Source organism: Taudactylus pleione, unplaced genomic scaffold (assembly GCF_031769625.1).
Source record: "Taudactylus pleione unplaced genomic scaffold, aTauple2 ptg000953l, whole genome shotgun sequence".
NCBI lineage: Eukaryota > Metazoa > Chordata > Amphibia > Anura > Myobatrachidae > Taudactylus > Taudactylus pleione.
Genome location: NW_028285354.1, coordinates 1,285,451 through 1,311,239, shown reverse-complemented (window position 1 = coordinate 1,311,239; position 25,789 = coordinate 1,285,451). Strand labels below are relative to the sequence as shown.

At 43.6% G+C, this 25,789-nt stretch overlaps 2 protein-coding genes across 2 annotated transcripts; both read right to left on the bottom strand.

Annotated features, from left to right (window-relative positions):
• Positions 1 to 20,698: 20,698 nt before the first annotated feature.
• LOC148473230 (uncharacterized) lies at positions 20,699 to 22,402 on the bottom strand. Its single transcript, XM_088459934.1, has 3 exons — positions 21,056 to 22,402; positions 20,865 to 20,983; positions 20,699 to 20,749 (listed from the first exon to the last, which is right to left on the bottom strand). The coding sequence occupies exons 1-3, from the start codon at positions 22,380 to 22,382 to the stop codon at positions 20,699 to 20,701; spliced, it is 1,497 nt and encodes a 498-aa protein (XP_088316060.1). The 5' UTR covers positions 22,383 to 22,402.
• Positions 22,403 to 23,690: 1,288 nt separating this feature from the next.
• LOC148473229 (uncharacterized) lies at positions 23,691 to 25,377 on the bottom strand. The gene has a single exon (XM_088459933.1). The coding sequence runs from the start codon at positions 25,375 to 25,377 to the stop codon at positions 23,755 to 23,757; it is 1,623 nt and encodes a 540-aa protein (XP_088316059.1). The 3' UTR covers positions 23,691 to 23,754.
• Positions 25,378 to 25,789: the final 412 nt, after the last annotated feature.

The window sequence follows — 25,789 nt, the reverse complement described above, 5'->3', positions numbered from 1 at the left end:
TCAGTTTCTCAGGGGTGCCACAGCTGGAGTCTGAACTGGAGGTGCACGGCCAGCGTCTCAGCTCCTATTAATGACAGAAAGCGTGTTGTCATGATATTGGTATTGCACTCCTGGCAGCCCTGGCTGCAGCCACCAGGCAAAAGTAGGAGGGCATTTCACATTGCTGAGCGCTGTAATTTGCTCGATGTTGCAGGCATGCAGGTAATGGTGGTGTCATAGCGGTAAGATGGTATGGTGAAATGGCATTCTAGCCAGTAATTTCTTAATAGTATGCTATACCAGCCCATACCACCTTACTTGCACTACTGATGACAGCACCACGTGCACCGTCCTAGCTATGTTTCTGTTAAGGATAATAAGCTGCACCTTCCCCCGAGGACTACTTTTACAAAATCCAGCAGAACAACTATCCTGTGGAACTACCTTTCTACTTTTTGACCTTTGTCTTTAACACTGTTTTACCTCAGGGTAAGTGAAACCCATAGGTGCCACAGAACCATTGAAGAAAATTGTACATTTTACTCTACCTCAAAGAGTTAACTAAAATGCTTACATATGATTAACTTTTCCACATTGGTTCATATAGTCAAAAAGTGTTTATGAGATATTTATTTGTTATTTTATACATAAATGGGTTAAAGCATGTACCATGCAACCATAACAATGTAAATACATTGCTTTGATTGATGTCATTGTGTCATATTGATGTCATTCAACTTTTCACTTTAATATAATTCTAAGAAATTCAGGTCTACAGTACATTGATCACTACTCATTAGGTATTCCAGCTCAGTTCAAAACATGTATTTTACCACTAGATGGGGAATTATTTGCATAAAAAGGTCATGTTTAAAATTTAAGGGTTTGTGGGGAGGAACACAATCTCTATCACTGCTGTCAATTCTGTTTCCATAAAGCAAAATGTTCAACAGTAGTTGATGGAATAGGAATAACAGGTTAACTAATATTTCCATTTACTTCTCTCTGCAACAAAGATTGCTGCAATGAGAGGACATGACTCTTATGTGCTGAAATATATTCATTATGATGCTGGCTCTGCAATCAGCATGGATTTATGCACAAGTGGTCATGAGGGAACATGACAAGAGACCAAAGAATGTAGAGAGGTATTTGAAAAATGAACTTTCACATTCTGATTTAAAAATAAAGGTTATTATGTGCCCAATTATTGCTCCACTGACCAGAACCTCAATGCAGTGCAACAAGGTGCCAGGGGTGACCCCCAAACAGAATGAGGGGGGGTTAAAATAAAATCAGCAAAAAACTTTTTTTTCATTAACACAAAAATAAGCTGGTGTTTTCTGGTTGTAGTTTTTATAACTCAGAAAACCCTAAATACACAGCTTTTTATAGCACATTTACATCAGGTAAAATCAAATATAAAATATCTAACAGATACAAATTCCCCTGCAATATATAACAATCCTAAAGTAAAAAAATATATATATTTTTATAATACTCACTATACAGTAGGGCAATTACCACAAAAATCTAAACAACATTTGTGCAACTGTTCTCAAGTGCACCTACAGTTGCTATAGCTGACATGTGACTACAATGAGACTGGAAGGGATGTTTTCACTTCTCCATGAGCTTCACAACTAAAAACATTGCATCTTTGCTGCTGTTAAGGTGCATTATCATAGCCACATGTTGCACGTCTTTATTCGTAATGTGATGGACGGGCAGGGAGCATTTGGAGGAGGCAAAGGGGAGTGTCGACTAAAAATGCAGGTATGTCTCAACCATTTTGAGGGTGTGTCATATCCTGTGTCTGCGATCCCATCCGTAGGAAAAATGGCTCCAGCGCCTCAGTTACGGTGGTCATTGTGAGTGACTATAGAGTCACTCAAGGAGATGATGTTTACATGATCTGCATCCAATGTTGCATATGTGTTCACAGTTGTGGACAGCTGCGATGCCTCAGGGGTTGTAATAGCATATTTTTGCACAGCTACAAAAATCATGTACAACAACTCAAAATCAGGCCTATAATCATAAAGGGAAAACAGAAACAATAAGGCGCTAATCAGAATGGATGTGAAATGTAAAATATTAATCTAAAAAAGTTGGCAAAAATATCTGTAGATATGTCTAGAGTCCCGCTGCTACCAATTAGGAGCTGAATCTCATACAAATATGTAAAGCAAAAAGAACAAAAATGGAAGAGCAGGTTCAATGGGCATATACTGGATGAAAAATAAATGAATGCATTGATAAAAATATATATATCAAAAAATGTATTTAATACTGAAATTAAATAGACATGAGATCAGAGATAGGAAAAATGATCAATAAACATGAAAAAATTGTTTTCCATACATGGTAAATACACATAATAAAAGCATATAATGAAACAATAATAAAACAATAATCAATTGAACTTGCCGCTCACTTCTGGTAATGAAGTAGATAGCCAAGGGATATAAATAACCTCCTAAATGGCAAGAAAGGGACCACGTGTAAAGACCTTGAAATATATATATAACTTATTGTGAAACAATAAGAGAATGACAGTTTGTGACAATAATAAGGCTAACCAATAGAGACACTTAAGAATTGTCACAAACTGTCTATTTACTTTTAGTATTAAATAAATTTTTTGATATATATATATATATATATATATATTTTTATCAATGCATCAATTTATTTATCATCCAGTATATGCCCATTGACCCTGCGCTTCCATTTTTATTTTTTTTGCTATAATCATAAAGGCAGCACAAGAAACATTCAGCAGCAGTGAACATTCCGGGCAGAATTGGGTGGATTTTACTGGTACAGTATGTTCCAAACCCCTTTGACACTGTAACTGGTTGTGATTGAGGTGTATCCATTACAACAATTATTAGAACTAAAGGAATAGCTGTTAGTAGTAGATAGACATGCAGGGGAGGATGCAGGCATATTTCCAATACATCAGTAGTGCACCCTGACACTTCCAATATGCACCAGTCACTGAAGGGGAGATGGAGACAAATGACAAGGAGAACAAGTGGTAAAGATAGTGCAGGGGTAGGAACATCAGGGAAGAGGACCCTGCCCAAGAGCTTACATTCTAAGGATGGGATAACTAGTTGGATGGTGAACTGGGAATACAAGGAAGGTAGGAGGAGGGAGTAGAGGGCTGTTAGGCTGTTTGGGTATGGGAGCCCGGCAGACGGGAGGCCAGCAGTCAGAATATCACAAGCAGCATTCTGACAGTCAGAATCCTGACGCCTGCAGGTAAGTACCGTGACCATAACCCATACCCCTCCCGCCCCGCAGCCTAACCCTAACTCGCCCCCCGCAGCCTAACCCTAACCCTCCCCCCACAGCCTAACCCTAACCTTCCCCTAGTGCCTAACCTTAACTCCTAAAATAACCCTAACCCCAAGCCTAATGGTTCCCGTTGGGATGTCAGAGGTCGGGATTCTGGAGCTGAGATCCTGACTGCTATTGTGATTACAGCGCCAGTTTTCTGACCGCCAGCACCCCGACCGCTGGGAGTTAAGGGAACATATGAAGCTCGGGGGAGTAGAAGAAAGTCGGACTTGGCAAGGGAGGGCATTCCAGAGGACGAGGCTTATTGCAGTCACTACATAAGGAAAAAATATGTTTTGGGGGGTCTGAATAATTACGGATCGCTAATGTGATCACAGCTGCGATTATGCACGCAGGTCTGCTGCAAAAATATGCTAATGACTGCAATCGCAAAGCCAGTACAGAGACGCCCAAAGCCAGCATAGAGATGCCCACTTCCGCTTTAGCACACCCGTAATACCTTGCAGTCCTGCGTATACATCGGGGACATCGAGTAACATCGGCCCCTCATGCACAATTACAGCAGTCCTGACCTTACATAGAAATTGCGTACCTCATTGCACGCAGTGAGTACTCAAGCTGCGTATGCTGTCGCAACAGCGTTCAAACAGACAGGTACGCAGGCGTTTCTCCGACCACTCCTCCATCACTACCCCCAAACACTGACATCCCGTCCCTCGGTCTGCGATGGCTTTGTATCTGCGTAGGTGATTGCAGTGTAATCGCAATGCATTGCATGTGCAGTACTCAAACATCTGCCATCTGCGTACCCTATCGCAATTATGATCCATGCTTAATCAGGCCTTTTGTTCACCAATTTGATTTCTGCCTTATATAATGTAAAATCTAACTTTGCTGCTACTTCTAGTTTACTGCAGAACTTGCTACTTTCTACATTATTAGTTCTACATCTTCGTTTACATGTGTGATACCCCTAGTTCTGGCAGTATCACTGGTGAGGGCCATTTAGTGTAAAACACTTATCTATGTATCTAATTCATGTTGGCAGGGCCGCAACTAGGGGGGGGGCTGGAGGTGCATGTGCACCGGGTGCGCCGCTGCACCCGACGCCAGTGTCCTCCAGCCTGGCGCCGCAGGGAGACTCCAAGCCGGACGCCCACTGAGATGTTATTACCAGCGGGCGCCCGGCTCCTTCTCTGCAGCGCCGTGCTAGCCGGAGGCTGGAGTTCTCTCCTGAACTCCAGCTTCCGGCTCTCCTCACATGCACTATGGGAGAGAAGTAATGACGTCTCTCCCATAGTTCCGAGCAGCAGCCGGGCGGACCGGACGGTGGCAGTCACAGGAGCAGGGTTTAAGGTAAGTATTTTTTTTTTGTGTGTGTGTGTATCTGGCACTACGGGGCATTAACAGGGGGCACTACAGGGGGACTACAGTGGCATTACCTACAGGGGCATTACCAGGTGTCTCTACAGGGGCATTACCAGGGGGCACTACAGGGACATCACCAGGGGGCTCTACAGAGGCATTACCAGGGGGCTCTACAGGGGCATTACCAGGGGGCTCTACAGGGGCATCATCAGGGGGCACTACAGGTGGCATTACCAGGGGGCTCTACAGGGGGACTACAGTGGCATTACCTACAGGGGCATTACCAGGGGGCTCTACAGGGGCATTACCAGTGGGCACTACAGGTGGCATTACCAGGGGGCTCTACAGGGGCATTACTAGGGGGCATTACTATTTGGTCACTACAGGGGCATTACTATGGGGACCTAACAACATGGCCACTAGTACAGGGGCATTACTATAAGTGCACTGCTGAAGGGGGCATTACTATGGGGGCACTTCTGCAGGGGGCATTACTATGGGGGAATTACCGGGGGGGGGGCGCCAAATTACTGTCTTGCCCCGGGTGACAAAGACCCTAGTTTTGGCCCTGATGTTGGTCACTGTATATAAATAATTAAAATAAGCAATTAATGTATGTACACAGTGTTAAATAGTAAAATAATGCTAATATATATGCCAGTTTATTTATATATACATAACCCCTCTCAGAGGGAAACATGGAGCAGCCTGCACTCTCTGGACTGCAGGAGCTGAGAGGCGTGCGGCCCGGGACACTGCAAATGTAGCTGCAGGAGTGGGGGAAGATGGCCCCTGGAGAAGTCCAGTATGTTCAGTGGGCTAGAGCGGCGCGTGCGGGTGGCAGGAATCGGACCTGCTCTCGACCTCTTCTATAAACGTAGCACCTGCAGGGGCCGTTGGTGAGGTCGCCTGAGTGAGTGCTGTGGAGCGGAGCTCCTGTAAAAAGTGTCCCGTACCTCAGGGACGTCGGTAGCAGTGCCGCTGGGACAGAGAGCTGCCTGAGTAACGAGGGGAGCGTGACTGACCGAACAGCAGATCAGCTGGAGGGCACCGGCACTGGGAAGAAGCAATGTTATCGGAGGGGGTCACGTCCACACTGAGACAAGAGGAGTGGCTGGTCTGACTCACTGAGAGGCGGGCTGTAAGAGGAGAGGTCACGGTGGCCACATCCGACGACGGAGGTGAAGACTGGCTGGTGACATTGCAGGGGAGTCTCCCTTCACTCGTTGACAGTCTGCAGGAGAGGTCTGTACATCGAGTAAGCACCACCTCACACTACCCTTCAGTGTACAGTTCCTTCCTAACCCATTGCTCAGCCAAAGTTACAGCTTAATTACTGGCACTAGAGAGCCCGGTCCTCAAGACACTACCACATGATAGACTACTAGTGTAGCCAGGCTAGCTACAGTTTCTACAACAAGAGAGAAATATAGACTTCCCTAATCAACCCATAATAAGGGACTCATTGCAGCCCTTCTCAGTTAGCAGCCTGCTGCTCAGTATGTCTGATGCCCATAGGACAGTGAAGCAATTGATACTGCTAGCTGAGATATAGTCTGTTTATAAAGCATGGAACTAATGGCCCGGAGCAGTTGAATCAAGGAAAAAGATACTATAGTGGTGTTGCAGCATAAACTTCGTTATCTCACCTCAGGGTTAATTTCTCTACTCTGTTCCTGTTTGTCTTAAACTCATCTAATTTCGCAGGCATACAGACAGGGAAAGGCGATGATTCCTGTATAATAAAATTTAATTGGGACATGTGTGTTTTCTGTGTGAACTCTGAAATTGTATTGTACCCTTTAATGTATCTGTATGAAACAAAGTGTTAATTTAACTGTTTGCTATATCTAATATTTTTCCTGTTATTGCCAATAAAATACAGCATTGAGTACCAATTGGTCTGATGTTGCTAGAATCACGGGATAATTGACATATCCCAGTCTCGGGTAACTTTTCAAAGAACTCCTTCAAAAAGACCACTTTACCGTGGTGTTACACATGGGTGTGGTACAAAATGTCGATGATTGGGATGTCAACATGTCAACATGAATGGAAGGTAAAAATGTCAAATGTCGACATTCAGAATGTGGACATTGTAAGTAGTGACAGTCGGCATATTGAACATGCAGACACTGATTGGCAAGGTGAGTATGGCTAACACCTAACTGTAGCCTTAACTCACAGCCTAAACCTAATTGCAGCCTACTCCTAAAATCATAAAAAAGTGGCTGTCAACATTTTATTATTGTCATTCACAATGTTAACATGTCATATTGATGTTCTGTCATTGCCGACATTGTGAATGTAAAAAATTAGACCATGATGACATTGTGAACATATACTGACACTAAAAGTCCTACAATGTGCTCTAGAGGGAACATATATATAACCTACCAGAAGTGCTTTGAGTTTTTAAAATGATACAGTACTGACATTCAGAGCTAGAGAGATTTATCTTTGGTTTCCTCCATAGGATTCATATGAGACGATGAGCAGCTTCATCTTAATCCATGAAAGAATTCTATTCAGCACTTATTGTGTTTCATCCCTGCCAGCAGATTCTTTTCAGAAGGATTTACCATAACATCTGAGAAAATTGCTGTTATACTCAGAATAACTAAAGTATTTATATTATGAAATGGTGTGTGAAATTGTTTCCGTTACAGTTAAGTGATTTATTTGTACAGAATTTTTTCCTTTGTATATTTTCACTTCATGTCAACCGAATAAGTACTAAGAGTAACGAAGTATAAACTTTATAATATACCTTTCTCATTGTTAGCTTTTGTAGACTATTATATATACTGCTGTATGTATGTAAATTATTAATATTATCTTTTTTTACAGACAAAATTATATTATGCTAAACTGTACAGAAAACCACTAATTATTCACATCAGTCTCCACAGTTAAACTCTCTGCATATTATTAGTTTGTTACTTACATTCTCTAACAAACTACATCTAACATTATATTGTCTCTGTGCTGAGGGTGGATTGGTCTGCTCTCTGACAATGTGTCTAATTCTTCCTCTGCATCAGCTTAATTTATTGGTAAAATTGAAGTTCACAGCACAATTACTGCACAATCGTACAATACAGTTGTGGAGCAAATGTGTTTATGAAAATATGCAATGAATTGTCTACATATTATTTAATAAATATTAATAATATGTAAATAATTCTATGTATTTATTGCAGACAAGTGTGGTCATATCACTTATAATTAATATGACCGCACTTATCTGCAATAACTTGTTTCATAAGTGTTTTCTTAATTGTAAGAGATGCTTTTTTTTATATCAACCTTCTTGCAGTTCTTCCCACCATAGGTGCAATGAGGGAAGGGGGGGTGGGCAGGGTGGCAATGGGGCACAATGAGTCCATGAGACAAAACACAAAAGGTCTGATAGGCATGTGCTGGGCTCTGATTGGTGGAGCTCATCACATGCTTCTCTGACCACTGGAGGAGATCAGCAACAGCCTCAAGGGAGGGAGGAATGCATCAGAGCCAGGCAGCTAAATGCTGAGGAAGAATGGAGCCCCCTGTAATAAACCGAAGTAGTAAGGTATGTACTACAGTATTTTGGATACACATATGCACCTGTATGTGACGTCCGACTAAAGGTGCGTATCCACATGCCGATATAAATAAGCAATTCAATGATTACGACATTGTAATCATTCAATCGCTCATTAATTATGCATAAATCATGCAGTATAATTTCGGAAACGACCAGCAATATGCGCTCCCGCTGGTTGTTTCCGACATCAATCATCGCCTGAACATGCCGGTCAATCTGCCGATAATGACAGATTGGGCATGTTCAGGGATGCCTGCACTGAACGACTGATTGTTCATTGTAGGCACACCACAGGATGGAGAACAACTGTACGATTACAATGTTGTAATTACTGTCGTTCCTCTATCGGCAAGTGGATACGCACATTACTAGAGGATAAGTTTAGGGAAAATGACTTTGCATATTTGTTTTTATTAATTTTTTTACCATATTTGCCAGTCACAATACATACTATTGACACCTCCTATAGTAATTATAGCATTATTAGTTTCTGCATGAATTGCTGGATTGGAGGGATTGGGAGTCCCTATGTTTGTATTTGGGTGCACTCTGGCATTGTATTATTATTATTATTATTACATTTTATTTATAGGGTGCCACAAGTGGTCCGCAGCGCCGTACATACTGTAAAGGGTACACAGAACATTACATTACAATACAGTAACCAAAATATAAACAGACCACAAGTAACAATTAGCAACACAATTCTCCATACACAATACAGCTCTGAAGGTGAAGACTGTCATAGAAGTGCTAGAGAAGAAGGCTGCGAGACAGTGGGGAGGAGGACCCTGCTCCTAGGAGCTTACAATCTAGGGGAGAGGGGAGACAGACAGATGACATGAGGCATGAGTGTGTAGAGGGGTTCCTGAGCGCAGGAAGTAAGCAAGGTAGAGATGGCTGAGGCGGGAGTGACAGAGACCTGGTGACACGGTTATGTGGTGGAAGGGCATGCTTTGGTGAACAGGTGGGTTTTCAGTGCACATTTGAAGCTCTGCAAGGTTGGGGAGAGCCTGATCGAGTGAGGAAGCTTATTCCAGGGGAGGGGGACTGCATGGGCAAAATCTTGGACACGAGCATGAGATGAAGTAACCAGGGTGGAGGAGCGGTAACAGTCATTGGTAGACCGGAGTGAGCGGGAGAGAGTGTGTAAGGAGATGAGGTTGGAGATGAAGGGAGCAGTAGAGTTGGAGAGGGCCTTGTGTGAGGTTCTGAATTTGTTGTGGACCCGGGGTGGTGATAGGAGCAGACACAGAAGCAGACTTAAATGAAAAAGTGGAGTTTTTAATAAGTGACTTAGAAGATATGGGAATGACAAATAAAAAGTCCAGGTATAGCACTAAAGTGTACTTGATAACTGTAGTGGGGGTTAATGGGAAAATGTCCAGATAGTGACAGGCAGGAATAGTCCGGTATACAAGTATGGTGAGCAGAAAACAGAATGCAGGTATGATAAGCTGTAACTAAATGCAGGAATGATGAGCTGTAACTGAATGCAGGTTTGGTGAGCTGTAACTGATGCAGGCAGAGGTAGTGAAGTCCAGCTGGGAGTGAAATGAGGCAAGGTGCAGGGAAACAGCAGGTTCAGGTACTCAGGCAAGTAAGAAGGTACATGGAGGGTGCAGGGTAAGTCCAGCAGGTTGGAGCAGGCAAGGTTCAGGCTAGGAGCGTATAACAGGCAGGCAGATAAGGCACAGGTACTCTCTCTCAGCCGCAGCTGAGAAATACGTTGCACAGGCAAAGGAAGGAAGGCTCTGGATCTTCCTAAATACTCAGTGCCATGCTGTGACTGGTTGGAATGAGCACATGACCTACCAGGATAGGACTGCCGGAATCACATGGCCGCAGGCAAGATGACGGCACCCATGCCAACAGAACGGAAACACGGCCAGACCTCATCAAGCCTAGTGACAATGTGCCCGCACAGAACCACGTGCAGCCAATTCCCCTCGCCCAACACCAGCACCACTGCCAGAGACCCCTGCCATAGCGACCTCACAGGTAATACCCGGTGACTACATGCCGAGAAATCTTGTCCGTGACAGTACCCCCCCTTATGGGTGGCCTCAGGACACTCACCAGGCTTCTCCGGATGGGCAGCATGGAACCTCTTGATGAGTGCAGGAGCATGGACATCTCGGGCATCGGTCCAAAAACGTTCCTCTGGGCCGTAGCCCCTCCAGTCCAGTAGGTACTGCAAATGTCCTCTGCTGAGACGGGAATCCAAGTCCTGGGATACCTCAAACTCTACGACCCTTTCAGTCTGGACACGGGAGAAGCAGGCAGGACTCAGAAATTTATTTAGCACCAGGGGTTTCAACAGGGAGACATGGAAGGAATTGGGAATTTTCAGATAAGGGGGTAGTTGAAGGTGATAAGCCACAGGGTTAATTACTTCTATGATGGAGAAGGGCCCGATGAAGCGTGGAGCAAATTTCATGGATGGCACTCGAAGTTGTAGGTTCTGGGTGGACAACCAGACCTGGTCTCCTACTTGCATACGTGGTATTTTCCTACGCTTCTTATCAGCTTGAAACTTGTAACGGGATGACGCCTTCTCCAGGTCAGTACGAACTTGAGACCAGACTGAAGCAAATTTCCGTATAGTGTCTTCTACAGCTGGGACATCAAAGACGGGCAGGCTTTGAAATTCAGGGACCCGAGGATGAAGGCCGTAGACCACTTGGAATGGTGTTTGATTTGTGGAAGAGTGGTAGGAGGCGTTATGAGCAAATTCAGCTCATGGCAGCAATGCAGACCAATTGTCCTAGGAAGATGTCATAAAAATCCTCAGGAAGGTCTCAAGGTTTTGATTAACCCTCTCAGTGGAACCGTTGCTTTGTGGGTGATAAGCCGTAGAAAAATTTAGCTTTACTTGCAATACAGAATATAAGGCTCTCCAAAATTTTGCTGCGAACTGAACACCGCGGTCAGAGACTATTTCAGCTGGAAGACCATGGAGATGGAAAATATGTTGAACGAACAAGTGAGCCAGGTCAGGGGCAGAAGGCAATTTCTTTAGCGGTATGTAATTGGATTTTAGAGAATCGGTCTAGTACGACCCAGATGGTAGTGAACCCTTGAGAATTTGGCAGATCCGTGATGAAGTCCATGGAGAGATGCGTCCATGGACGTGATGGAATAGGTAGTGGCAATAACTCACCAGCCGGTGCCTGACGTGAAAATTTATGCTGGGCACACAAAGAACATGAAGAGATAAATTCCGACATGTCTGCTTTCATGGATGGCCACCAATAGCCTCTCTTTAAAAATTCCAAGGTCTTCCGGGTACCTGAGTGACCTGCAAAGTGAGAGGAATGAGCCCAGGTGAGGAGCTGCTTCCTTAACTCCGGGGCCACAAAGGACTTCCCTGTAGGAGGCTGTAGCTGTAAGGTGGCGAAGACTCTTGACTCCAAAACAGGGGTATTTTGTTCATTCTCTGATTTGACATCACAGCAGAAAGATCTGGACAGGGCATCTGCCTTTTGAGTAAGGGCTCCAGACCGGAAGGTCAGGGTGAACTGAAACCGAGTGAAAAATATCGCCCATCGGGCCAAACGAGGGCTCACGCACTGAAGACTCTTGAGGAAAAGCAGATTTCTATGGTCCGTGAAGACAGTGAAGGGAAACTTGACCCCTTCCAGCAGGTATCTCCATTCTTTTAAGGCTAACTTTACTGCTAAAAGTTCTTGTTCACCAATGGCATAATTTCTCTCATAAGGAGAAAACTTCTTGGAGAAGAACCCACAGGGATGAACTTGATTATCGTCATAATGCTGGGAAAGAACTGCACCCACGGCCTCTGAAGATGCATCCACTTCCACTAGACACGGCCTATCCAGATCTGGTTGTCGTAAGACTGGAGCTGAAATAAATGCCTGTTTTAAAAGTTGGAAGGCAGTCTCTGCCTCAGGTGGCCATAGGGCAGGGTTAGCGTCTTTTCGGGTCAAGGCAGTAATGGGAGCCAACAATTATGAAAATCCTTTAATAAAATGCCTATAGTAGTTGGCGAACCCAAGCAATCTCTGGATGGCTTTCAATGTTTGAGGAAGGGACCAATCCAAAATCGCCTGCACCTTCTTGGGGTCCATTTCTAGACTGGAGCCAGAGATGATGTAACCAAGGAATGGCACACTGGGAACCCCAAAGACACATTTCTCCAGTTTGCAGAAAAGGTGGTTCCTTCTTAGATAGGACAATACTTCTTTCACATGTTCATGATGTTTTGTTACAGAAGACAAAAAAAATCAATATATTGTCCAGGTAAACTACAACCGAGACGTACAACAGGTCCCGGAAAATCTCATTAACAAAGCCCTGAAACACGGCAGGGGCATTGCACAACCCAAAGGGCATCACAAGGTATTCAGAGTGTCCAGCTCTAGTATTAAAGGAGGTCTTCCATTCATCACCAGCACAAATGCGGATGAGATTATAAGCCCCTCTCAGATCCAGTTTTGAGAATATGATGGACCCTTTAACTCTGTCAAACAATTCTGTGATCAGGGGAAGAGGATACCAATTCTTAATCATTATATCATTGAGGCCCCAGTAATCTATACAAGGTCTTAGGCCTCCATCTTTCTTTCCAACGAAAAAGAAGCCAGCTCCAGCGGGAGAGGTGGAAGGTTGAATAAACCCCTTTGCTAGGTTGTCCTGGATGTACTCTGACATGGCTTGAGTCTCAGGCACGGATAGAGGATAGGTTTGACCACGGGTGACATCTAGTCAGGCAGCAGCTCGATAGGACAGTCCCATTCTCTGTGCTCGGAAAAAACATCAGAGAACATCTGGTACTCCTCGGGTATAGCTGGAGATGATAACGAAGTTGTCTTTCTTACAGGTCGTATTTTGGGAAGACAGGATTTCTGACAGTCAGTTCCCCATCAAAGAATCTGCATTGAGCACCAGTCTATCCTTGGATTCTTTTTGCATAACCAGGGTAGTCCCAAGATGATTTCTTGAGAAGACTCTGGTATCACTAAGAACTTTAAAGACTCGGAGTGGAGTGCCCCAACACAAACTAATACTGGTTGAGTTTCCTTGGTGACCAGTCCTTTAGCTAGAAGACGTCCATCTACAGAAGTCAGGGAAATTGCTTGCTTGAGAGATGAACAAGGAATCTGTAGTTTATCAACTAGGCTGGAAGTCATGAAGTTTCTGGCTGCTCCAGAGTCTAATAGAGCAGAGACGAAGACAGGGTTGGGCTTAAGATCCAAAGCTAAGGAAATCTTGAAATCTTTACTGTTTGGGAACGGGCAAATAACTCCTAACTTGATGTCCCCAAGGTCAGTTAGGAACGGGCATTTCCCGACTTGCGGGAGCAGGAGGCCACCAGGTAACCCGAATCTCCGCAGTACAGACAGAGGTTTTTTAGCATCCTTCTCTGACTTTGGAGAGGTGGGTTTGGTTCACCTGCATGGGCTCCTCATCTATAGGAGGATGGGGTGGATGGGCAAGGAAGATGTAAATGACCTTTGCCGGTCAGTTCTGTGTTTTCAGCCTGACGTTCTCTGAAGCGTAGGTCAATTTTGTTGCAGAGTGAGATCTTATCATTCAAATTGGTAGGAAGCTCACGGGTAATCAGATCATCTTTTAATCGGTCGGATAGACCATGCCAAAAGGCTGAGGTGAGGGCCTCCTCATTCCACTTAAGCTCTGATGCCAAAATTTGAAATTGTACAGCATATTGGCTGACAGGACGGGTTCCTTGTCTCAGGGTCATGAGGCTGGACGATGCTGACACTGTACGTCCAGGTTCATCGAAAATCCTCCTGAATGAAGATACAAAATCTGTATAATTATCCAGCAGCGAGTCTGAACGCTCCCAGAGTGGGGAGGCCCAATCCAGAGCCGAGCCGGACAGCAAGGACATGATGTATGCCACTTTGGTTCTAGCGGTGGGGAAGTTATCATGCTGTAACGTAAAGTGTATATCACACTGATTTAAAAAACCACGACAGAGCTTAAGATTGCCATCAAATTTGCTTCGCATGGGTAGATGTACATCGTACACGATCAGTTGAGATCTCTCTGCAAAACCATCTGATCTGTGATCCAACTACACAATGGTGGGGACGCGCATTGGGGTCGCAGAAGACTCAAAATACAACTATTTGCAAACGATTGGTCTGACCAACCCGTAGAAAATGCTAAAATCATGTTAAAAATCGTCCCGTGTATAGCCAGCATAAGTTTTGATGATTTTGGCGACTCACTGTGTAGCTTGAGTATAGTCCAACAGTGTTAGTGTTTGCTTGCAGTGTGTTTTTCATCTGTTTTCCTTTGGTTTAACGCCGGTCTAACGCTAATATTGATTTTAAATGCTCAAAACACTTTAGAACTGAACACCCTAACAGCCTACACTGTACTGCAAAATATAAGGCTACAGACGTGTGCATTATGATTACCCCCACCCCCTTGCATACAGCCCTCCACCCCCAGCAGAAAGTGCTAATCAAATCTGTGCATAGTGGAGGTCTGTATACCACTCTCATTCAGAGTCGGTCGTAAGCGGCCGCTCGGTCGTACGCCTAATGACCGAGAAACTGAAAAAGGAAGCAATTGCACAGCCACTCAGTCGCAACCAAAGTGACGCCCATACATAAACAATGCACCTCCTCTAGCTAGCGAGTGATAGCAGTTAGCGATTGAGTCAATCGTTGTCAGTCGTTGTCAGTCGCTGTATGTTAATTTTCTTCTTATGGTTGTGGCTGCTTGTGTTGTGTGCAAATTACACCAAAAATTTACAAAAAAACGCATAGAATAAGCCATTCCCCTGAAATGTATTTATTCTTATTATTTGCTAATGCAAATGCAACTGAATCAATTACAAGCCAATTAGCAGTGTTATTAGCAACAACAAATGATTATTAGCTGCTTGCATTGTGTGGCACAAAATAGAAGCATCAAACATAACATCAGTCACATTCGATAGTATCGATTGTACTCTGGGGCTTGAGAGAGCACATACCCAACCTCAAGCTGTAAGATCAGCCAGGCCTCTAACCTGCTCGCAGAGTGACGTTTTACTACTTCGGCCTTCTATGTCGGTCGTAGCAGGAAATTTATGTACGCCCCTGAAACGCCCTGAAAACGGTGAGGAACACCTGCATTTTTAGACCACCACCCCCGTCAACACCCACAAATGGCCTTTCATGTCAATCAACTCTCGGAAACAATTTCCTGCTCGTAAGCCGTACAATCAACAGCATTTTGGATCGCAAGGTCTCGTACACACATGCGCACAACTAACCGTACGCATGCATGGTTTGGAAACATCGGATGCGTACGACCGAGCGGCCGCTTACGACCGACTCTGAATGAGGTCCTAATTCCCTTTAATATAAAAACATAGGACCTCATTCAGAGTCTCTTGCTAGATGCGATCGCTCGCCCCCAGCGTATCCAAATTTGTCAAAGTGACGCCACGGGAAGCGATCGCTCGCCAAGGCATAAGCACGCCCACCATGTCTTAGCGATCGGCCAGTGTATGCCCAATCGCACAGGCAGAGCTGCCCACCAGCACACGTCATCTTCAGGAAGTGTATTAAAACATTGGTACATCGAGGACAATCGGAAACGATCGCAGCACTTGTGGTTGCCTTACCCTACCGCAAGCACTGCGAGGACTTCAGTGTAAAAAACAGGCATGTGACGTGTACTATGACGCTGCATATTAATTATGCATGCCTCTAAAATGGCGTTGAAACACCCAGGCACGCCTGCATTCACACCTCCACTACCCCGTCCTGCCCCTGTTACCACCCACAAACGGCCTTTCCTGTCACTCATTTAACTGGGCTGTCTTTGCTGGGTGAGCGTGCGGCCTGTGATCGCACTGAGTAGTTCGCACACGCGGAGAACGAAGCATGCGCATGTACGTACGCAAACAATCAAGCCGCTTGCGAGCACACAGCGCTAGCGAGAGACTCTGAATGAGGTCCATAGTACAAGTTTAAAACAACTTACAGCAACTAATATCAATTTACCTATGCAATGTAATAGCTGCTATGCTATAAAAAACATTGATTTGTTGCATCTCTTTGGAGTAGTTACCTATGCAATGTAATAGCTGATATGCTATAAAAAACATCGATTTGTTGCATAGTTGGAGTAGTTACCCACTGTATGCAATGTAATAGCTGCTATGCTATAAAAACACATTGATTTGTTGTATCTAGTTGGAGTAGTTAATAGGGATGTGCGCCAGACCATTTTTGCCAGATTTGGATTCGGGGCCTGATTCAGACCGCAACCGAGTCGATGGTGGCCCAGAGCACATGCGCATGACGGAGCCGGCTCCGTCGTGCGCATGCGCGAGACCCGGATAGCGACGGGCAATCCGTCACTCCGGGTCTCGCACCAAAGGTGGCACGCTGTCAATGTTGAGTGACAGCACGCCCCCTTTGGTGGGCGGGCCGGGGGTGGGGTGGCTGCCCAGACAGAGGTGTTCCCATGAGAACGTCTACCATCTGGGGGCAGCCCCACTGACATCACAAGTGATGTCAGTGGAGAGCTTCCAGCTCTGTTAGAGCCGAAAGCTCTCTGGGGCTTGCTGCCACGAGACCCTACCACAAGGGTCTCATCGCAAGCCCGATGGTCACGATGGTCTGGACCATCGCAACCATCAACATGGCCACTCGCATTATCTGTGGGTGGCAACCCACAGCAATGCGAGCGGCCAGGAGGCCGCTCCATAAAAAAAAAAAGACGCCCTGATTCAGAGCGAGCGCTCTGTCAGAGCGACCGGCTCTGAAACAGGCCCTTGGTTCTAATTTGTCGTCTGACTTTGGATTTGGATTTGCCAAACTGCGGTGACTGACTTTGGATTTGGATTTTTTTTACAAAAATTTACAAAAAAAAGCTATAATCACATAAATTGGGCTTTTGTTTCTTCCTAGAGTATTATTAACCTCAAAAACCTTAATTTCCAGTCATTTACAGTCAATTTAGACCACCTCACAGTTTAAATTATAGTTTTCACTATTATTGGCCAAAGGTTGCAGTGAGCTGACTGGTTACCAAGCAACAAAGCAGCGGCACAGATACCACAGTTTAAAGCACATCTATGACACATTGCCACACAGCAGTGACAGAAATGAAAAGTAGTGCACCCACCCAGTGGGGTACGGCCAGCAGAATCACAGTGCTTGTTTACAAAGTGGGCTACGGCCCTAGGAGTTACAGTGCACGATCTTATTCACATTCCATCACATAGTGCCCCTGATTCACATTACGCCGCACATAGGCCCTGATTCACATTACTCCATAAAGTAGTGTCTCTTATTTATGTTACGACAGTAGTGTCCCTTTTACACAATGCCCACAGTAGTGACCCTTTTACACAAAGCCCACAGTAGTGACCCTTATACACAAAGCCCACAGTAGTAATGCCCCTTATACAATGCCCACAGTAGTAGTGCTACTTATACAATGCCGCCAGCAGTGGTGTCCTGTTGGAGATGTTCCACTACCAAGTCCCTTCGATTGTCAGTTCTGTGTTTCCCCCTTACCCCAATAAATCAAACAGCAAGTCGTGTTTAAGAGATTGAGACTGAAGACTCGTTTAATCCGATGGGGTTAATATAGCAGATTCTTTAAAACACACATTATCTCATTTGTTACAGAAAAACAGGATGTGGTTCGGAGAAGTAAGACACATACTAATCTTTAGATACAAGGGTATTTCCAGAGTCTGGTGCACTTCCTTTTTTGAGGTGGTTTCAAACATTAAGCATATGACACCAAGACTTTTGTTACATTATAAACATCTATAAATTTCTAGACGAGACAGCAGGAGAAATAACCCACAGATTAAATCAGCTGATCCTAAACTAGGGGGAACATGCAGAAACACACATTTTCAGCAAAGGTTATTAGTTCATAAAGCAATAATCACAGATCAGTATTATTTATAACTATATATGCTTGATTACATAGGGGGGAATACATTTATCTCTCTCATTCCCTCCTTTTATAATTAATCTGATCTAGCAGTTGAGCTTCTGGCAGTACAATTTGTCTACCTATCATACAGTTAAGCAAACAGTTTAGGAAGAATGGTGCTAATGGCTATGGCCCCACTGAGATGACGCTAATCATACTGTCCGAGCGAGGGGCCTAAAGGCGCGAATCACACATATCCATTCTCGTAAGCTGTTCACGACTTTTCTTTGCCCAGCTCTTCTGCAGTTCTTTGTATTTGGAGGAGTCCAATGCGTTAGTCACACGTTTCTTACAAACTGAAAAACCACAGAAAAACACTTTAAGACATACATATATCAATAATCCTAGGCTCACTATTTTCAGAAGGAACATCAAAATGCCCACAATCCATCCTTTTATCCCACTAAACCAGTTAGCTGGATTGAGCCAGGACAACCATCCATCTGTAGAAATGTCATATTCAGGGTCATTGTGTTTATTCCTGACTTCTTCCTTTAATTCCTGTATTTTATCTAAATGTTCCTCTATAGCTTCTTCTATAGAGTCAGTTCTATTGAGGTAATTACAACAGGATTCTGCTACTAACATGCACATTCCTCCTTCTTTTGCTGTCAAGTAATCCAATACCATTCTATGTGCCTGGGCTTCCCTCTTTATCATTTTTACATCATCTAGCACCAATCTAAATGTCTCATCATATATTTGGGTTACATTGTCTAGCAGTTTTGCTAGGGCTTCTATGTTATGTGCATTCTGTATTGTACCTCCTGCTAGTGCTAAGCCCATTTTCTTATACCATGGAATGAATATTAAGTCATGTGCATGTGTATTACTTTTCTTTATACTACGGCGGGCTAGTTGGTGAGTATGTTGGGCAGCTTGCACCTGTTCTACAGTATATTCCTTCTGAACTCGCACTACAGGAATGACTCGTCCTATAGTGCACATACCTGAAGCCCCATAAGGTATCCACTTATAAGCACGTCTCCCACACAGAAAATACAACCCTTGTTCTAGGATATATGTATATCCCAGAATCACTCCGTATGCCACTTGAAGCACACTTGAATCTCTGCTGTGTCGGGTTATTCTGCGATATTCACTTATGTTCTGGGAGTATGGGCCTAGTATGTCTCGATTATTTATACATGAATCGTTTGCTTTGAACCACTCTCGTATAATTGCATTGGTTTGATTAATCTGTACTTTGATTTCTCGGTGTACTACCAGTTGTCCTTTGTCACACCATCCTAGATAATATCCTTTGTTATGAGTGGAATTTGTTGTGATATTTACTTGGGCCTGTGAACATTTTACCTGTCCTACTCGTGCCTGAGTAGGAGTTAATACGAACCCATCTGGAAAGATTCGTTTCGTTGTGACTGGAGGTGCTTCTATGCAGAATTGTGGATATCCGATGGTATATGCTGTCATAAATGAGACAGGAGTCTCTGCCATCATTTTGTTATATGTGCTGCCCAGACTATAATTAAGTTCCTTAAGCTCTGATAAAGTCAGTGGTACTGCTACCCAATGCATGGACCTAGCACTGACTGGGGCATGTGTGCATATCCAACAATCAGTCAAATTCAATGCTCGAGCTACCATCATGTGGGACTGTATAACTGAGTTGGGCCACACTGCAACGTCCCTTTTTCCTCTTGTCAAGGTATGATTAGTTTGAGTAAAATTCTTCTGTTCCTCAGCCTCTATTATCATTATTCCAAAGAAATATGTATAGGTGAGCACTATAAAGAGGCTTATACACATAATGCATCCCCACACACCTCTATCTGGATTAGGACCCATTAATTCTTTCCACATGATCATATATTTAAAAAAAAAAAAAATCAAACTTAACTTTAGTCAGTTTGCAATGTGACGCGTGAATCCAAGTCTCTCTCCCTTTAACTTTCACCGATGTTGGAGTAGTCAGTAACACTTGGTATGGCCCATCATATCTGGGTTCCAGCGATTTCCTGACGTGTCTTTTCAGATAGACCCAGTCACCTGGTTGCAGCTGATGTGGACTGAGATCTGCCTTAGAATCTGGGAGAGAGGCGAAAGCTAGAGAATGCAGAGAGGTGAGTTTTTCAGTTAAGGCTTTTACATATGCAGTTAAGTCAGCATGTCTATGTTGCATTTCTTGTGGATAATAACATCCTATCTTAGGGATAGTCCCAAACAAAATTTCATATGGAGACAGCCCTGTGGCTTTAGATGGGGTGGTTCTTATACTAAACAGAGCTATTGGTAAACATTCTAACCAATTTTTCCCTGTCTCTTGTGCTGCTTTTAATATCTTAAGTTTAAGAGTTCCATTGAATTTCTCTACTAGGGCACTGGCCTGTGGCCTGTAGGGCGTGTGAAAGGCCTGTTGAATCCCCAAATCTTCCATGATATGAGTCATTACTTCTCCTGTGAAGTGTGTGCCTCTATCTGATTCAATTACCTCTGGTACTCCATACCTACAGACAATTTCTGAGAGGAGTTTTTTTGCTGTGTTCCTTACAGTGGCTTTAGCCACTGGCCAGGCCTCAATCCATTTTGTGAAGGTGTCTAAACAGACCAATGCATATTCATAAATCCCAACTTTGGGCATCTGAATATAGTCAATTTGCAGTCTCTGGAAAGGAAAATAACTTTTTGGAATGGCTCCCATGGTAGTCTTTACCTTTTGTCCTGGGTTGGAGATCCCACAGATCCAGCAGGCTTGTACAAACCGTGCAGCTGCTGGGAAGAATCCTGGAGCTATCCATCTTTCCTTTACCAGGTTTCCCATTTGATCTTTTCCTATATGCGTGAGACCATGAGTAACTTGACACATGGGTGGGTACAATGCCCTTGGTAGACATAATAGGTTACCTGCTTTCCATAGTCCTGTGAATTCCTCCTTGCAGGCTCCTTTCCTTTCCCATGATGATTTTTCTTCTGGTCCTGCTTGTTCTTGGAGTTTTTGTAGGTCTTGAAAATCTGGCATTGTTGTTGTACCTTCAGTTTGTGTGACATATGCTGTTATGCCTTTGTAAGGCTGTTTAGCTGCTTGTTTTGCTGCTCTGTCTGCTGTGCAATTCCCTTTGGTTATGCTGGTCTGATTTCTGGTATGTGCTTGAACCTTAATAATAGCCACTTTATGGGGTAATTCAAGTGCTTGAAAAATTTGTTTTATAAGTTCTGCATGTTGTATTTGTTTGCCTGTCACTGTTTTAAAGTCTCTGCTTTTCCATATGTTTCCGTAATCCTGTGTAACCCCCCAAGCATATCTTGAATCTGTATAGATGTTGGCTGTAGCTTTTTCTGCATATTCTAGAGCCTTTGTGAGAGCTACTATTTCTGCTGCTTGTGCTGATAGATGTGAGGGTAGTGGTCCTGCTTCTATGATGTCATCTTGTGTGGTTACAGCATATCCTGTGTAAGGTGTCCCATTGTCATAATATCTAGAGCCATCTACAAACAGTTCATAATGTGCATTTGGGAGAGCAGTGTCTGTAACATGTGGTAAAGGTGAGGTTTCTTGATCCATAAGGGCCAGACAATCATGACAGTCCAAATTTTTTGAATTGTATATTTTATCGTCCCTTACTTGATCATTTTGCTCTTCATCACTTGCGGTGCAGGCATGTAAGTCTGGATAGACCATATTTCTCCCTCCTTTTGAATCTAATGATTCAGGATCTTCTTGTTGCTCGAGTAAGCTTGGAAGGAGAGTGGCGGGGTTGAGGGTAGTACATCTTCTTATAGTTACGTTAGTTGCACTGAGTAATGCCACTTCATATTTGGTTAGCCTTGCTGCTGAAAGGTGTTTAGTTCTGGCTTGTTGAAGTATTTCTGTTACTGCATGGGGTACTTGAATAGTTAACGGATGATCAAGTACGATGTCTGTGCTTTTGTCTTTTAAGACTACTGCTGCTGCTACCGCTCTGATGCAAGTAGGTGCCCCTTGGATAATGTTGTCTAGCTTGCTGGAGTAGTAGGCCACTGGTCGTTGCTTCAGTCCATGTTTTTGGGTGAGCACTCCTAGTGCATGGCCTTTTTCTTCGTGGCAGTAGAGGGTGAAGGGTTTGCTGTAATCAGGTAAGCCTAGGGCCGGGGAAGTGGTGACAGCTACTTTGAGTTGCGTCACTGCTTCTTCCATCTGCTGGGGAGTGGGATATGGGCCCTCCTTTTTGGTGCTGTCATACAGTGTCTGCATGAATACCGAGGCTAGGGGGACCCATTCGCGGCAATATCCTAGGGGACCCAAAAAGGAACGGACTTGTTTTATAGTCTTTGGTACCTTGGCTTGTAATATCAGCTTCTTCCTTTCCTCTGTTAGATGCCTTGTGACGTGTGAGATGCAATGTCCTAGAAAGATCACTTTCTGTTTTGCTAGTTGTAGTTTTTCTTTGGAAACTCTGCAGTTTTGTTCCTCCAGGAACTTTAACAAGGATACAGTCTCTTCTTGGCACTTGCTTTCAGATGTGGTAGCTAGCAGTAAATCATCAACATACTGGATGAGTTGAGTTTCATCTGGAAATAAAGGTCTCCATGCTTGAAGTATTGTGGACATAGCTTCAGAAAAATCACTTGGTGAAGTGGCACCCCCTTGTGGCAAGCGTGTCCAGCAATACTGTTTTCCTTTATGTGTAAATGCTAGTAGACACTGGAAATCTTTTGTAATAGGAACAGAGAAAAAAAGCATTTGCAAGGTCTGCTACGGTGAACCATCTTGCTGAGGGTGGTATCTGATTTAGGAGAGTATGTGGGTTTGGTACTATTGGGGTGTTGACTACAAGTCTCTTGTTTATTTCCCTCAAATCATGAACCAGTCTGTATTGTACTTCTCCTTGTTTTCCTGTACCCCGCTTCTTTACAGGGAAGAGAGGGGTGTTGAAAGGGGACCTGCATTGTATTATGACCCCTATGTCCAAGTATGTTTGCAGCTGTTGTGAAATAGCATTTTCTTGTGCTGGTGTGAGTGGGTACTGTTTAACAGAGACTGGTATGGTACCTGGTTTGAGGGATAGTTGTACTGGCTGTACTTGTAGAAGTCCCACATCAGTCTTTCCTTTTGACCACAGTCTGTCAGGTACAGTTAAAATCCATTGTGGCAGCGAGTCAATTGCTGGATGTTCCTGAAATAGATAAACTTGTATGGCTGCCTCAATACTATTGCTCACCTCATTTGGAATATTGCTGGTGTACTTGACTCCTTTTGGTGTGTATTGTATTGAGGCTTGCATAAGTGCGAGTATATCTGCTCCCAACAGGTTCACCGGACAGGTGGGAGAGGTAAGGAATGCCACTGGAACTGGAGTAGGTTCATCATTAATAAGCAGAAAGAGTTGTTTACTTTCTTTGAGAGGCATTGCTTGACCTCCCAGACCTGTGCCTTGTATTGTCTCTGTAGTAAGAAGTTGAGGGGGGATCTGATCATGCATAAAAACTGATTTCTGAGCTCCGGTATCAATCACACAATCAAGTTCTTGTCCTGTGGGTAAAGTAACAGTGACAGTACCTGTGGGTGTGGTGTTATCCTGAAGTGAAGCAAAGACAGGCACTGATGACACGGGAGCTGTATATCTTCATGCTTGTGGGTGCTGCATTCCTGCAGTGTACGGATGTTCAGACATCTGTCGCTGTGATAACAAATATTTCTGATGCTTTCTGCAATCCTTTTTTTGGTGTCCTGGAAGTTTACAAAAGAAACACTTGCCTGCCATATCATTACCTTGGGAGTCATACTGCTTCCTCTGTGTATAGCCTTTAGTTGGTTGCTTTGCAGTTGTTCTCTGCCGCGGTGGTTGACTCTGAACCAGATTCACCGTCACTACCTGTGCTTTTGTAGCTTTCCGGTCTTTTTTATCCTGTTCAACATCCTCAATCCCTTCCAATACTTGTAAAATTCCTTCAATATCCATTACCATGGCTTCCGGTCTGATCTGAAATAACTGAGTTCTCAAGTCATTTCTAAGTCCATTCAAAAACTTCGTTTTACACAGCCTAGCTCCTGCTACTTCTGTAACAGGATAACCTTCTTCTTCCTGTCTAGTAATTAGTTTATCATAATATGCCCGTACTGTGTCTGTTTTTGGAACTAAATCTGGTGCAGCTGGAGCAGTTTGTTGAATCTCTGCACATCTCCATTGTATTCTATTTAGTAACAAGTTTCCACTATGTTGGCTATATCTTGTTCCTACTGCGGGAAGTGCCACAATTTCTGGTCTGCCCTGTTGAACTCCCTGAACAATGATTGCAATCATTTTATCATATTCTCCATGTCCTGCTGATGCTTTTACAATTTGTTCCAGATCTACCCAACATGGTCTGTAAATAGTTTTAACCTGTTCCATTTTCTGATAAAACGTATGTGGATGTCGTCTGATATCAGGCAAATCATTAACAATTCTTAATATATCAGATTGAAACCATGGGTTATATATCTCTTGTTCAATGTATTCAGGACCATTTGCAGGATCTACTTGCTCTGCATTAAACCTGGGATTTGGAGATGTTTGTACTCTTATAGGTAAAATGTGATGTCCCTCTGGACCCGCTATTGTACCCCTACAAGGACTCATGTTATGGGGTGCCAGTCTTTTTAGTACATATGACATTTTTTGTTTATTTGTAAGGGAAGTATTAGTTACATTACTACCTTGATTACATGGTGGGGCATCAGGTGATACCCAGTTATCACAAGCGGGACATTTCTCTGAACCCTCTGGGACACAAAAATGACAAAACGTACATTCTCTTCCTCTAGTTATATCTAAATTTACATTATCTTGTGATTCTATACCACACCCTTGAATGGTATTTAAGTCAATTCTGGGATACAAGTTCTGGGATGTTAATGTGGATACTTCATTTTGTATTGCAGTTGATGGAGCTGCCAGTCTAACTGGTACATATGGTGGTGGGTTATCTATAACATCATTTAAATCAGACCTTTTCCTATGTTCATCCTCTATTTCTTGTGTAACTGTTTGCCATATTGTGACCATGTCCAAATAACTCTTCTTTGTCAACCAGTCTATATTATTATTTCGGAACCGTTTCCATTTGTCAGGGTCTAGCGTACCTTCAGGTGGAAATCCTGCTCTTTTGAAAATAACAGAAATACCTTTGAGAGCTTTCGCGCCCTCTCTCTGACAAATTATTTCTAGGGGACTCAATTCCCCCGTCTTACTAACTTGTGCACCCATTGTCCGTCTGTGTGAGGGATCAGGTCACGGGACAATACTGTAGTGGGCTACTCAACTGTATCGCACTGCTTAGATTACTGTAATAATTAGTCTAAAATCTGTTATTTTCTGAGCTTTCTATGTATATTGTTCGTTTTCTTTTGCCACTGACTGATACGTTCAGACTAAACACTGGGACTTCCTCTTTCAATAATTCTCTGTACTGACAGGGGTAATTTTCTACTATCACTATAACACAGTATTTCAAATTGCAGAGGTACAAAATTAATAGGTAAACCAACCAAACAATCAGGAAACCCTTGTCCTACAAATCTGTCAATTATGTCTTTATCAACATGACAACCAATACTGACCACAAAAGAAATATCCTTGTTTTGTAAAACACCAGAATGTACAATAGAAACTACAGATT

What these genes read in the sequence shown, in the direction of transcription:
- LOC148473229 (XM_088459933.1), bottom strand. Translation starts at nt 25,377, where the DNA reads ATGGGTGCACAAGTTAGTAAGACGGGGGAATTGAGTCCCCTAGAAATA.
- LOC148473230 (XM_088459934.1), bottom strand. Translation starts at nt 22,382, where the DNA reads ATGCAGACACTGTATGACAGCACCAAAAAGGAGGGCCCATATCCCACT. An exon ending in CACAGGACTATGGAAAGCAG is followed by an intron (nt 20,984 to 21,055) that starts GTAACCTATTAT and finishes TCACGCATATAG; the next exon opens with GAAAAGATCAAATGGGAAAC. An exon ending in TCTCCAACCCAGGACAAAAG is followed by an intron (nt 20,750 to 20,864) that starts GTAAAGACTACC and finishes TGGTCTGTTTAG; the next exon opens with ACACCTTCACAAAATGGATT.